The sequence below is a fragment of the Ylistrum balloti genome, unplaced genomic scaffold (genome assembly GCF_031769215.1).
Source record: "Ylistrum balloti isolate Yb309-2 unplaced genomic scaffold, AGI_CSIRO_Ybal_v1 Utg369646, whole genome shotgun sequence".
Classification (NCBI taxonomy): domain Eukaryota; kingdom Metazoa; phylum Mollusca; class Bivalvia; order Pectinida; family Pectinidae; genus Ylistrum; species Ylistrum balloti.
Window position 1 is genome coordinate 2,238,743 of NW_026781904.1, and position 15,418 is coordinate 2,254,160.

At 35.3% G+C, this 15,418-nt stretch overlaps 1 protein-coding gene across 1 annotated transcript; it reads right to left on the minus strand.

Moving 5' to 3' along the window:
• Positions 1-8,262: 8,262 nt before the first annotated feature.
• LOC132555350 (monocarboxylate transporter 12-B-like) lies at positions 8,263-13,116 on the minus strand. The gene is made up of 7 exons (XM_060219701.1): positions 13,053-13,116; positions 12,410-12,553; positions 10,653-10,799; positions 9,721-10,278; positions 9,341-9,618; positions 8,702-8,918; positions 8,263-8,408 (listed from the first exon to the last, which is right to left on the minus strand). The coding sequence occupies exons 1-7, from the start codon at positions 13,114-13,116 to the stop codon at positions 8,263-8,265; spliced, it is 1,554 nt and encodes a 517-aa protein (XP_060075684.1).
• Positions 13,117-15,418: the final 2,302 nt, after the last annotated feature.

Here is a 15,418-nt window from a genome sequence, read left to right on the forward strand (position 1 = left end):
AAAAACTGTCACCACTAAATTTTTTATTCCCAATCCATATAACCTGGGTATTATCAACATTTACTTTTAAACCTGAAAACTTTGCAAATATATTTAGCTCTTTAATTGATTCTTTTAGCGAGTTTTTTGATCCATCAAGTATTAGTGAAGTATCATCTGCGTATTGTGATAATAGAAGTGGACAATTTTCAATTTCAATCCCCTTAATGTTAAAATTTTTCCTAATTCTAATTGCCAAAATCTCTGCACAAAGTATAAATAGATATGGTGCGATTGGGTCCCCCTGTCTGCAGCCCCTCTCGATATTGAAGAAAGAAGAAAGATTACCCCCCTGATTTACAGCTGATTGAGCATTTTTGTGTAATGTGTTAAACCAATTAATTATACTATTACCAAAACCAAAGAAAATAAGAACTTTTTCAATGAATGACCAAGATGAGTCAAACGCTTTTGCAAAATCTATCATGAGCAACATGCCAGGTAAATCATGCTCCTCTGTGTATTTCATAATGTCATATATTAGTCTAGTTTTTAATATATTGGCAATTGAACCCGAAGCAATTTTATATACTACATTCAATAAAGATATAGGTCTCCAATTTTTAATGAAGTGTCTGGGTTTGTCTGCCTTTGGTATACATGTAATTAAACCTTGTCTTTGTGTAATAGATAATTGTCCTGTACAATATCCATAATTAATTGATCTAACAATGAATTCCCCTAATTTTCCCCAAAAACATTAAAAAAATTCTGCTGTGAAGCCGTCCGAACCAGGGCTTTTGTTGTTTTTCATTAGTTTTAAAGTATTCCCAGCTTCTTTATAAGTTATCTCCCCTTCTAAGTTATTTGCTTCAGACTGTGTCAATTTAGGTATATCATTGAAATTTATATAATCATTTAGGTTAATATTTTCCATATCATCTATATTGTGCCCTCCTCCATAGAGACCTTTGTAAAATGTATATACCTCTCCTAATGTCTCCTCTTGTTGTGTAAGTAACTCATTATTATCAGAAAGTAACTTAGGTATTATTTTAGAAGTGTAATTACGATTTTCTAAACCAAAAAAAATAGCTGGATGGTTTTTCGCCTTCTTCTACCCACTTTGCCCTTGATCTAATAATGTTTCCTTTAATTTTATGTGACCTTAGTTTTTCCAATTCAGTCCTCTTTGCATTTAATTCTTCTATATTGACATTATCTGTAGTTTCAAGGTCATTAATTGTTTTTTTAATATTTGTTTCCTGTAAGGTTTGCATTTTTTTTGTATGAAGCATAGGATTTCCAACAATAACACTTCTAAAAATAGCTGGTCATTTATTGTAAATTGAATTTCAGAATTAGGAATGTTTGCTAGATTGTTTATGTCATAAACCGGTAAGCAATATTGTTTTTTGACAAAATCAATACACTTATTAACAGCATCAAGATATTCTAAATCATGTAAAAGTGAATTATTCAATTTCCAAGTCCCCCTCCCTCTTTTAAAATAATTTATTTTAACAGTTTTTCAGTTTTACCCAGAACAGTAATAGAGCATCGTGTGTAGTCTTGGTATATATACCAGATGAAAGATATGGGGAACAGTGCTAGTGTATTCGAGGAACTGATCTTTGGACCAACCTGTTCAGGCCATGCATGCCGAGTCATCAAGAGAAGAAAAGCTTATTGTAAACGCAGACTGGTTCTGTGAAAAGACGTGCGACACCTCTAGGAGGTCATTAATGATTTCGGACGATTTTGATGGTAACTGAGATTCCAAGGAACCTCTACCATCAAGGACAACCTCTGTAGACGGATCTAAGTCGCTACCAATAAGGTGAATGGAGCAGACGCGGGATGAGGTGGGACACCACAGTTTGTGTGAATAGATCAGGTGATGTCTTGCACGTTTTGGTAAGACTGATGATTTTGTTCCATTTTTTGGAAAGGTAACAAGACAGAGACAGCATTTTTTGTGTGATGACGATCCATTCAAAAGATCATGAAGGGTCAGCAACGGCAGTATATGGGACGGGGAGTCGTATTCTTCCTCTATTTCCTGGTTCTGCTCGGGTTCAGGTTCAGGCTCATTTTTGTTCCGAAGATACTTCATGTAGCACTTCTGGCAAATAAATGCTTGTTCCTTTGCTGACATCAATCCTTGTTGCACCAGCGTATCCAGGAGCCATTTATATTGTGGACTATTTACATTGCGTGCACTTCTGTTGTTATTGCCACTACGTGTCTTGAAGTATACTTGACACTCTTCTCCAACACATTTACCCTCCATCTTGAAACAATAACGATTGGTTTATGAAGCGTCGATAAAGTAACAAAATAGCAAGCCACCGATGATTGCTGTAAACAGCTAATACTTAGTAGTTTGGTACAATTATGCGAAAATGTGTGATAAATAACGAACAACTAATTACACAAAATAACAAGACAATATAATAAATCACATTCAATACCTTCAAGAAGCGCATAATTGATTGATTACTTAGAACAAAATAAAGTATTTCATATGGATAGTCTATCTATTCGATGTGGCGTGGTCGGCAGGCACAAAGAAAGTGATTGAGACAAGAATAGCTAGCGTCGAGTGAATGATTTCGTAAACGTATAGACAAAGACAAGAAGATATGGATAAATGTACAAGGCCACACGATCAGAAAATTCAGAAGAGGACAGCTTGAGATAGAACAGTATTCATGTATCAGGGTGTCCTCAGTGTAAATCTTTATATCGATACTATTTATTTAGTCGTTACACATCATAAAACTGTCATGAAAATATCCGCTCTGATATTCAATATAAAAGTTTGTATATAATAAGCTATATAATAGGGTTTCAGACAAGGTTGTTACTCATTTCCCCTTTTCTTTCAATTTACAACCACATTCAGGCGGCGATAGGAGAACGTTCCACCACATGGAATTAGCTGATTTTTGGTACACATATGAAACAAGTAAAGCTCTATCCGATTTTCTGATGGAAATTTGCATCCAAAACTATATAACGGGAGAAAATTGCAAATTTATGGCGTTTTTCTTCAAAATTGTGTCTCTGCAAGTGCATTTTCATCCGAGAATATTTTTTTTATGTTTTATGAATAAACACAATGTTTAGGAAATATTTATCAAAAGAAATTTATACTATGTTGCGAATTACAATTTCGAGATAACATTCTTTTATTTACTAACTTATGTCTTTGATGCTGAAAATGACAACTTTATAAAAATACATTTTCACTGAAATTATAAAATCTGGGTGTCGGAAAGGTGTAAAATTATTTTTCGGAATAGAAAAAAACAGTAGTTGAGCTAGATAAGAAATTATACGAGGGCAGGCTTCTATGGAGAATTAACATTACTGGAAACAGGTCCTTTGTTCTTTTTTAAGTTTCATTGAATATTAAGTAACCACGATAAAATATATTTCAACCTGTCACAATAATCTGTCTTCAAATGACCGACTATTTGCTAGTATGACATCAGACGATATAATGACAAGAAACGAAAATGAAAGTAGAAGATAAATTGCATCAGTTCCCATGGTATAGAAAAAAGAAGCGTGAATTGAAATATAAGGATTGAATCTTGCTGATGTCGATTTCATGGGATGATGAATTGAGTTGGTCTTCTCTTCATTTCATTAAATTTGCCTCAAGACCAACTCAATTCATCATCCCATGAAATCGACATCAGCAAGATTCAATCCTTACGTATTACGTAGGTCTTATTTAATGGTGCTTTTTGAAGCTAGTTTATTGGGAATATAGCGTCTGATTTTACTCCCTGATGAGTGTCTGACATTATGAAATTCGACATTTTAACGATATTTGATGACATCTGACGACAGTTATAGGCCATGACATGTAGTGAATTAAATTCCAACCTAAAGAAAAAACTTATGTGTCGATTCTGACTACTCCCACAAGAAATCGAGTGGTTAATTGACAATAATCAGTTCCCCGGAAATGGGTCGTTTCGCCAGGCCGATTGAGTAACAAACCTTGTTATGAATATGAGTATTGGCAGACGAGGCTGGTACGTATGATTCTTATAACACTACCAGTAGAAGAATGTGCGAGAGCTCGAGAGCCTTGAAAAGAAGTTAGCGAGACACAAAAATCCCTAAATGTTTATACTACGATGTAAGGACTTAAAAATAACACTGGCAAGTCTCAATATAAGATGCCCGATACATACCATCAATGCACTAATGATCGTTAGTAAAGTGCAGAACGATCTGAAGAGGGAAAGAATATTAGCGACAAAATAGATACATGAATAAGCGAGAAAACACTTTCTACCGCCAAGATGACCGAGCGATTATCCTGTGACGCACTCGAGGATATATGATAACACATATGAAGCGCATAGATAAAAGAACATCTAACACGAACATAGAACATCATTTGACAGATGTCTGATAGGGAATTCTAAAACTAACAGAATAATGACAGTTGGAGATTTGAATAAAAACATGCTATATAAGTGGGTTATCGAAAACAGCTTACAGATTGCGACAAACACTGAGGGTTTGAATTATGACATCGTCCAGTGCAAATTTGGAGTTGATGTTTATGTTGTAGCCACAGAGCAGGCGAATAATTTCAGTTAGGCCGAGGCTGAACAACTGAAATCCTAAATGAAAGGTGATGCTACGAAATTGCCAGTAAACAACATATCAAAGGAAGCACGCATTGCACTGAAACAAGCAAAGATATTATGATTTTACGATGGAACAGATTGAAGTAACTGTCGTTATGAACACTTCTGAATATGACAACAAAGCCGTGGCTCGAAAGTAACAAAACACGAAAAACTCGAAAACAACCCTACCTCTATCCAAAAGTCCAAAATGCGCCTGGATGCTATCAGCAAGAAAAAAGAATCACAACAGAGATAACATAGACACCTGTATCCCACTGTAGAGCACACTCCTAGAATCTACTGCATACCTCATAACGGACTATACTTTTTTGTAGGTTACAATATCTCCAATTTACAAGCCAATTGAATTCATTTCAATGATGTAAAGAAAGAGTTTCTAGAAAGAGTTTCTAGCCACGACCCCCGTAGAATGCAAGTTTAGTGTTAAAATGTGAGAAAGAATCCGAAGGCACTATGCGACACCCTTCTAGTAAAGAGAGATAACGGTACTATCAAATTATTTGTCTACGGAAATAAAGACGTAGACGGACAAATATCTCAATGGCCTATTAGAAACCAATCAGAGGATTTACATTGGTGAATAGAGAAAATTTACATCGCGGACGTCATCGATGAAACAGAAGATGTTTACTCTTTCAGGAATACCTGGCCTTTTTCTCCTTGTACTTTTTTTCAGGAGTCTTAGTGTAAATGTTTATTTCTTTTATTACATCGTACCACTCCACTGATATACGACTGAAAACGAACACCTCGTAGACTAACCATTGCATATCCTGCTAAATGTTATTGTTACATGGGTAAATGTTTTCTCTAAAAAATCTTATTCCACGTTTTTTACACGAATGGAATGTGCGACAGAAAATATTTCCATTTACCAAAATTTGTCACCATGACATCGATTACATTGACTTTCCTCTGTTTGCAGCGATAATAACTCAGGAAGGGGACGGGATCAGCCTTTTGATTATCTGGAATACCCATATATGCGGGGATCATTTCCATCTGATTGAGAAATGCTCCGAAAAGAGGCTTTACTTCCGCGTCTCCGGATATTAAATATAATTACAATTGAAGCACTAATACATAACGTTTCCGGAATCATTCATTATATATAATTGCTTGGCGTTGACCTTAAACTAAAACGAAACATTTGGAAGAAATTAGCATGTATCGTATCTCTGTTCTAGAATATAAATCGCTGCAAAATTCCGTAAAACTATTTCCTTGTGGACCTGTCTTGCAAACCTACCCGTGATGCTGCATCCTACCCTCTACACCATGCTAATCATTGCACTGTCATAAACATGGCCTTTAAATTGTAGAAGAAACTCTATGATGAAAATTCCTTTTTCTATCCAAAAGGATTTGTGGGTATGACGAATGGTCCTGTAATAATGAAATCACCAACATCATTTATCAAGAACGATAAAGGTGTACGATAAATAAGGTAATGATATTTTGATATTTATTTTAAAAATCTTTGTAGTATTGGTAACAGATATCATTATCGTTTTTTCCTCAATGGATGATAATCACGACTTGAGTATTCCATGGTTCAAACTCATATAAGACTCAATATGGACGCCATTGCAGCAATTAACAACACGTGATATTTCTACACACAGAGATGATCCGTTTTGATATTCGGTTTTGGTTTTACATCGTTAAACATCCTATCAACAGCTTTGGAAATTTGTAAACGATCTCCTGATGTATGCGACTTGAGTGCAAGTGTTTGGATCCTGTAGTTGTGAGAGGCTGTTCATGTTTGCTGCCTTGTGATAGTATGGAACTGGTGTTGACTTTATTTATCAATTGTTGATATTTTTCTGTACAGACTATCATGCTGAATCAAAACAAATACGTTATGCTGAATCAGCAAATGATCACATTGGAATTTAGCTTCTAGACCACATTTACCTATACACGATATGTTAAATACAGTTACGAGGAGAGTCTTTTGGATTTATTATATGGGTTAAGTTTACCTTTTTTTCACACGGACCATTCACAATGAATTTGCTGTGTATATTAACACAGGATTATTTATATGCAAACTTTTCACACGGAATAATTAGTATTGAAAGTATTCACACGGGATAATTGATAATAAAACTCATAATTCGATAAATGTGAAGAGTACTAGAATACTTTCCAGATTATAGAATGTGTAATTTTTATCGAAAGAACAACTTATCGTTTTATTTAATAGCTTGGATAGGAACCTGGTTACTCTGAAATATCTTCTTATCTTGTTCAGCGTCGTCAGAGAGCCGAATTTGTTTTTATGCATTGTGCGCCTGTGTGGCAATAGCGACTTCCGTAGGTGTTATATTTGAGACATTCTTTTTGCAGTATTAATATTTCTCTTTGTGTCAGTCATCCAATGGTCACCGGTCATATATACTAGAAAGAAAATGACGTTCCGTTATCCCTAGAGACTCACATATAATTTAGTTGCTTTTAGTGACATCATAAACAAAATGTACCCCAAGGTAAGTCACACGGTAAAGAAACCCAGCTGTTGCACCGTATCACAAAAGCTCATAGATATATTATTTCAATTGTGAAAAGTAGTAGCTACTAATTTCCCCGACTAAATTTTGACATTTCTTACAATCACCTAGGATTTCCTCAGTCGTCTCATAGACAGGTAAGTTCATTGTCAATTTCATAAGCAGGTAATTTATATATATATATATATATATATATATATATATATATATATAAGATCTCTTCTCCGCTTCCCGGGTATGTTTTATTACTAATGTTTCCTTTTTGGGGTTTTAGATCGGTCTATAATCCATGCATAACGTGACCTATCACAGCCATATCATGAGGAAAAACTTACTGTTAAAAAAATTAATTCATCGTTGAGATATCGTCCCCACTACGTGTCAATGTTAATGCTATAAATTGACCAAGTGCAAGTAAACAACATCTTCTAATGCTGTTCGCTTTGTATCTTTCGTTCAATGACCTAAATGAGTTATTTAAAAACATAAAACCATGCTGCAAGTTCCTGTAAGCCCGTTATCACATGCTAAGGTGCATGTTTTACGCTATCATAAAAAACGTGTGATAAAGATAAAAAGGACCACATTCTTGACAAGGCAGATCGTCCATGACCACTCTTCTCATATTATCGAGACTTATCTAATATATTACCGTTTAACTGTTTCGAGGACATGCAAGCTTCCTGTAACCCAAACTTTGTACACCTCACATAATCACAACAGATTCTTTTCAAACAGATCATCTTATCATTGAACATATAACATTATTGTCAATCGCACTTTTTATAGACATTATAAAGCATTGCTCTGTTCAGGTCCTTTTTGTATTTTAATAGCAGTCAAACGACATGAAGACAATGCGCATTTACCATATCTTAGTATATCTTTCAGTCCTAATCGCCGAGAGCTGAGAAAAAAATCAGTTGACGGACGTAAGCGAGTAGTTAAATATTACCTATCGTATGGGAACTCCTCATTGCAGATTGGCGGGAATGTGTTCCGCCTAAATTAGGCCTACTGCATTTATTGAGAAATGTGTCATACATTTTCTTGTATATGATGTCACTTTCTTACATATCTTTAAATTATGTAGTCTCTTCATCATTTTTCTGACGAGACCGTTTTCTTTTCAAGATGCAAAATATGATAAGAAGTCCTACAGCTGCAAATGACGTTGCTCCCATCAAATGAAAAGAGAAGTGAAAAGTGTTGTTGATGTCACGAAAATATCCTGAAACATAAATATTTAGCAAACATTGTATTACTTCAAAGAATGAACATATTCTTTGTATATGCATTAAAACGGAAACATTCGGCATTTTGTAATATTTCTTGTAGTTGGTATATATTCAATAGATATTATTTTATCCTACTGATTGTGATATAAGGATTTTCGCGCTGCAAAGAACCATTTGATATGCTTCTCTAATGTCTAATGTATGTGCGCGAAATGATTAATACTTTTCACAGTTATTCCATATCATGTATGTTAAAATACTAATTTTCTGATTGTCTTATTCTTACCCAAAACTGGTACAGCGAGTCCTTCAAACAGACAAATCCATAGAATGAATATAGCCATAGCACTAGGATACCGATCTTTACCCACAATGTCTAGCATCATTGGCGGGAATAAAGCGACAATCATGCCAGCTGTGCAACCTAATATAGCGACAAACACCAGCAGGCGTAGAAATGAGGTGTAGTAAACGGTAAACTGCAGAACCACACCAACAACAATCTTAAAGGAAACAAACAAAATAATCGTGAAATTAGTGATCGTCTGAATTCTTTCGAGTAATGACACGGTGCGAAATGCTCTTGGCATTCTTCCAAAAAATAAATTGATTTAATTATGGGGCATGTGCACTTTCTGGATTTGACATTTATTTCTATCACTTTGGATTTGTCTCAATCGCCTCAGTCTTTAGGCTCTTGACATCATTGATGGGTCCAAAATGGACGAACCGTTTTTATGAGGCATTTTTATTTTAGCTTATTATAGTTTAGCACTCTCAGTTTGTAGTAAAATATGCTGTTCATCTGTGTGTCCTTCATAAAGGACTTACTTAGATTTGAGATTCGAGACTTGAGATTTACATCAAAACACAAAATTACAAATCAAATCAATACTGTCAGCATCAATTTTACTAGATTCCTCACCTGCGAGAGAACAACAATCTGTTCTGCAGTGATCCACTTTTGATCAGAGAGGAACCCAGCTACAATGCGTCCCACGAAATCTGATACACAATATAGGGAGACGATGATAGCAATACGTTGGTCTTCAATGCCAATATCTCTGGCATAGGTCGGAATATAGATGTGGGCGCACATCATGGCTACGTTTCCCATGCAATAGATGAAGAGAAATAGTAGAAAATGAACGTTTTTCAGCAATGAGCAATCTATCTTATTTTTGCATTTAACCAAGCATCCCTCTCCGATTTCACATTGTTTTTCATGATGACCATCCTTCCTATCCAACTGATCAACCGATAGTTTAGAATCCGCATATCCGTTAAGGGGATTTGAAACACCACCTGAATGAGCTGTATCATTGGAATCGTGAATGTGTGATATTTTGCAGATTGCAGAAGATTCAGCTTTTTCTTTGATTGTAATAAATGGACATGATTGATCAGTATTTGCCTTTTCAAGTTTCTCTTCCATAGCACTATCAACGGCTTCATTGGAGTCATTCGTTTGTGTATTGTCGGCGTTTGCAGAATGTTTTGCTGCTTCTTCCCTTGCTAGAAATGGATGTGAAGGGTCATTATTTTCCTCGTCGGGTTTCGCTGTCGTAGCACTGTTATTATCCACACTGCCAAACGATGATTTCTGTGGACTACGATCCGTGTAGAATGTAGTCGGACGAAGTAAGGCTGCAGCTACCAGAGAATTAAATATTATACCAGAAGTGATTATAAGTCCTCCACGCAATCCATATTCATCAAATACATAACGGTATAATGGTGGCATTATCACTCCACCCAAGGAATTTCCGGCTACAAAAACAGCATTCGCGATACCTTTTTTCTTGTCAAAATAATCACCAATTAGTATGTATATCGGTGGAATGTTGAACGCTGCTCCCATACCTGAAACAATTAAGATATACTATTCTATTTCATACATCTTTATATTGATTTTTCTAATGTTTTCTCATATTCACAACACTTCTAGCCACATTCATGATGTTTGGCAAAACACGAATGTAACTTTTGATGTTGCATTAAAAAAGACACATTAAATGCATAATTATTCGTTTTCCTTTTGCAATCTTATTAGCGAGTGGCTGTCGTGCTGCAGTGTCAAGATAAAGACATTTCAGTGTGACATCACTATCAAAACGTCTGTCAGTAGTTGCATCATCCGTGGACACCTTTATGAGATTTTGGCATTTATATACTACTCCGACCATTTCCAGTTACCATTAATTGACTCCATTTATAAATGATGCAGTATATCTTACCAACAAGGATACTCTGTGATACTAGTAGATATTCCAGCCCGGTAGCAAAGCTGCTGATGCCATATCCGAGAGCACTGAGCGTTATTCCGAGAAAAACTGATATCCTAATGCTTAGTCTTTTAAAGCCAATTAATAAGACTGAAGCCGCTGTAAAAAAGCAAATGTCATAATTGTTTTTCATGAAGTTTTTTCTATTATCATTATTTCTTTCTCACTCAAACGTCACACAAGCCATCCATTGAAACAAGACTACTAATTTAATGCTAACATTTTACTGATAACAATACCAATTGCCATGCATGACCACAGAAAGCGGATTTTTGAAATATGTATTCTTTAATGGTAAAGGCAATCTCGAGTTTATAATATAACCAATTTTCTGACCTCTCTAAAGAAATCAACCATCGACAGTTTGGCGAATTTGTTGAAATACCAGTATGATACGGACCTTTACTTCAGTAATGCCGCAACAAACGGGATAATCTTACGGCAGACCTCCCTTTGTTCTGATTATCATCCTTAAGTACACTAAAATATTAATTGTTTAAGGCAAACGTAAAGGTTATGTTATAGTGCCAATTCACTTAGTATCTTGTCATGTGTATATGGGCCGATGATATTTATACTTCTGCTGGATTGGATCTTACTTCGTCGTCCATCTTTACCTTTGCACATTTGATTGCAATGCTTCCGATTTGATCACCAAACAAAAAAGAAATTCAAATGAAAAAAAAAAATTGTTTTTGTGATGAATCCTATGGATAGGTCTATTTCAATTCGAAAGATGTAAATCAATACTTGACGTATTTCGGGAGTTTTAAATTGGAGCTTCGATAATAAAAATAGTACACAAGCAAGTCTTCAAAGGATCACTCTTAACATTACATTGAAGTTGAATCACGCCTATGTCAAGTTGTGGTGGTTTTGGAGCTAATTTATTTATATTCAGCGTCTGATTTCGTTGCCAGACTAATGTCCAACTAACTGTAATCTTACAAATCATCAATCACATACCAAATTAAGGCAAAGAATGTATCTATATATATTCTGAATTCTCTCCGCAAGATATCTCGAAACGGTTAAGTTGGTCGTTTCACTAGGCCGGTTGAGTTTTGTACCTTGTTATAGATATGAATGTATTAATAGACGAGGCTGGTACTTATAACTCTTATTGCACAACCAGCAGAAGAATGTGCGAGAGGTCAGGAGCCTTGAAAAGAAGCTACAGAGACACAGAAATCGCCCACTGGGATGTAGGGACTTCTAATTAACATCTTCAAGCCTCAATATTAGGTGCCCCATTAAGACTATCAATGAATACGCGTTATTAGCTACAAAATAGACACACTAAAAAGTGAAAAGAACAACTTGCCGTCAAGATGACCGAGCGGTTATCCAGTGACGCATAGAGGAAAGAACGTCCAATACGAACATAGTACACCATTTGACGAAGTGGAAATGTCAGATGGAGAATTCTAAGAATGGCAGCACAATGACAAATGCTAAACAAATAGGATTTTACACATAATAATAATTGAAGCATCGTCCCGTGCAAATTTGGAGTTAATGATTTTATTGTAGTGCATGGCTTTTCTAAATTGCTAGCAAACAACATATCAAAGAACGAACAATCATTCATTACAAATATTCGCCTGGTGTTGACCTCAGATTAGAACGAGATATTTTAGAATACTTTAGCTTTACTTCTCTAAACTTCCACAAAACTATTTCCTTGTGGTCATGTCTTCGGAACCTACCTGTTATGCTGAAAACTACATTCCACACCGTGTTAATCATTGCAGTCATAAACACTGTGCCTTTGAATTGTCGAAGAAATTCTATGAAGAAAATTCCGAAAGATTTTTCTGTCCCTACATTGATTGTAGATATGACGAACGATCCTGTAAATGATGAAATCACCAACAGCATTAATCAAGAACGTTAAAAGGGTGTACGATAAATAAGGTAATGATATCTTTAATTTCATTTATATATATTTTAATATTTAGTGTTCACTATTGATACTCGATCTCGTTAGCGTTTCTTCTAAATGGATGGTAATCGATAGTGAAAACTCTTCCGACTTTATAGGGTAAGTGTTGCTACTTTTTTCCGTACATAAATTGCATGGAATCAAGGCAATTGAGGTATGTTTTATTCCTTATTGGAATTTGGCTCCAAGACCATATTTACCTCACATATGAGATATACACGGTGTGCGGTAGCAGTATGGATGTGTTACTTGTGCATATTAGGATAGTAATAATCTTAATAATACAATACCTGCCAAGACAAAGGATTCATATTGTACTAATATTACTTAGGTGTGACACTATACACTATAAGGACACCTGTTTCATCTTAAAATCGTTTTGTTCTTTTCTTTTTCTTAACACTTACCAACCAACACCATCCACGCCCATCCTCTATCCACCGGGATCCTAGCGTCTCGGTCGTCAGTCATTATATGCTATTGAAAACAACCCAAAGACGAACAATAAAATCTTAAAACATCTTAGTCGGTTTTCGATTTTAATTATGTACAATTTCTATTCAACTAAGGGATAAAGCCCATTGTCAGAGTTCTACGGTAGGGTTTAATCATATACATATGTACAGCGATTACTATACATTTGACCGTATTTTGAAGAGTTACTGCTTCAGTACAAATTCGGGGTTAAGAAGTATTTCAATTCAAACAATCAAACAGACTATTCCATTCCATATTTTTACTCTCAAAGATGAAGCATGGAGATGTCTAAAACAATACCAATAACAGATTAAAATACATCATAAACTCTTCACAACACACAGTAACATTCACATTCATGTTACTGACAATACATACTTGCTCTGTAGTAATGATACAAAAATGAATATCACTTCAACTATGTAGCTTATTACAAATTTGCTACACATTACTTATATCTACATTGGACATAAATGACGTAGACCAAGACCTTAACAAAAATAGAGGATTACACAATGTATTTTAAAAGATATTGCTCTCACGCGGATCGGTCATGTGAAAATATAGATTAAATCTAAAGTCATTGAATTGCTTCTTTGGAATAGATCAGTAAATGATCTTTATCAATAATTTGCGTAGACTTAAACAAATTGTAGCATAAATCAAAGACTTTCCCCATATATGGCACGACGGACAAGAATGTAATGAAAAATATCACAACAGTCTTTCTGCCTAAACCCAAAATCAGAGGTAAGAAAGGAAAGAAAGGTTAGTCAGGAAAAGGACGATTGAATTTAACACCGTATGTCACAGGTCAAATGGTCAGTCATTGTCCAGAACATGTACAATACGTGACTAACAATAGTATGCCTATTCCGGGCCTACTAGTATGGAAATCAGACAAAACCAAAGTAACCGACGCTTACGCGAATGTACACGAATAAAAGACAAAAATATAATAAATACAAACTATCACTTATATTACAAGGCTCTAGAGTATTATTATCAAGTTATTTTACTTTTCCAACATATAAAATTGGGCTCTGTAAGTGAGGACATGGGGATTTTCCGGATCAGAGCTCTTAAATCGTTGATACTAGCTGCTCAAAATTTTGTACCATTATCTACCACTATCATAGTGTTCTCCTTTTTATGTTACCAGGAAAATAAATAGGCTAAATTACAAATTTTAGATTTTGCTAGTAGCTTTCAGATATATTGATGACGTCTTAAAAAAGAAAAAAAAATATATTTCTTATATGGACTACGTCCATCGTATATGTCCACCGGAACTTTAAATCAAAGACACGACAGACTCTTCTACTTCATCTGCTTATCTCTATCTTTTCCAACAACGAAACCAACGTGGACAATTTTCCATCAAGCTGTATGATAAATGTGATCATTTCAATTTTACTATTGTGATTTTTTCCATTTCTAGATAGCAATATCCCTGCGTCTACTACCTATCGTATTTTCCTGTAACAGTTGATTCGATATTCAAGAGACAGCTAGCATTATAACGATTTTTGTACAAGAAGTCGTCCACTGACGGACAAACTCGTAACACAAGGGGACAAAAGATGCAGGTTGGTGTCATTACTAGTGATCTCATTAAGAAATATATCTCATGAAGCTGGGCGTATTTGATGCTCGTTAGTTGTTGTATACCATGTTCTCGTTTGAGAACGTGACATTGCTTACATGGATTGTCAAATGTTTACATTGCGGGTGTCGTCGATGAAGCTCTTACTCTTCCGGAACAGCTGGTCTTCTTCTCCTTGTACTGCTCAGGAGTCTCCATGTAAATCTTTGTTTTGTTCATATTTTGCCATAGGTTTATTAAATTTGAGTTTGAATTATGATTATGTGTCATGTCGGTATTTTCTTCTAGTACTGTTAGACGTGTTTTATGCTATGGAGAATGTTCTCATTTATACACGGAAACAGATAGGCAAATTACAAATTGAAGCACGAGTAAAAACCGTAAACTATCTGAAACTCTGTACAGATTGACACTAGCATTTTGGTAGTGACTTTTGCTTTGGTGTAGTCTTTATTTGTTATATATATATAAAAAGCAGAGGAAAACTTGAAATTTTGTGCACATTTCAGCTTATCCCTCCGGATACGGTATGTTTCAGTGACAGTGATGGAATGGAATTAAAACTGTTAGTGCGATATTAACACACACACCTTTGCCCTTCCCTCCCCCCGCCCCCTCAACAAACCCCTCCACACACACACACAAACACACTCACACACACTCACCCCCCCCCCCCACACACATGAACAT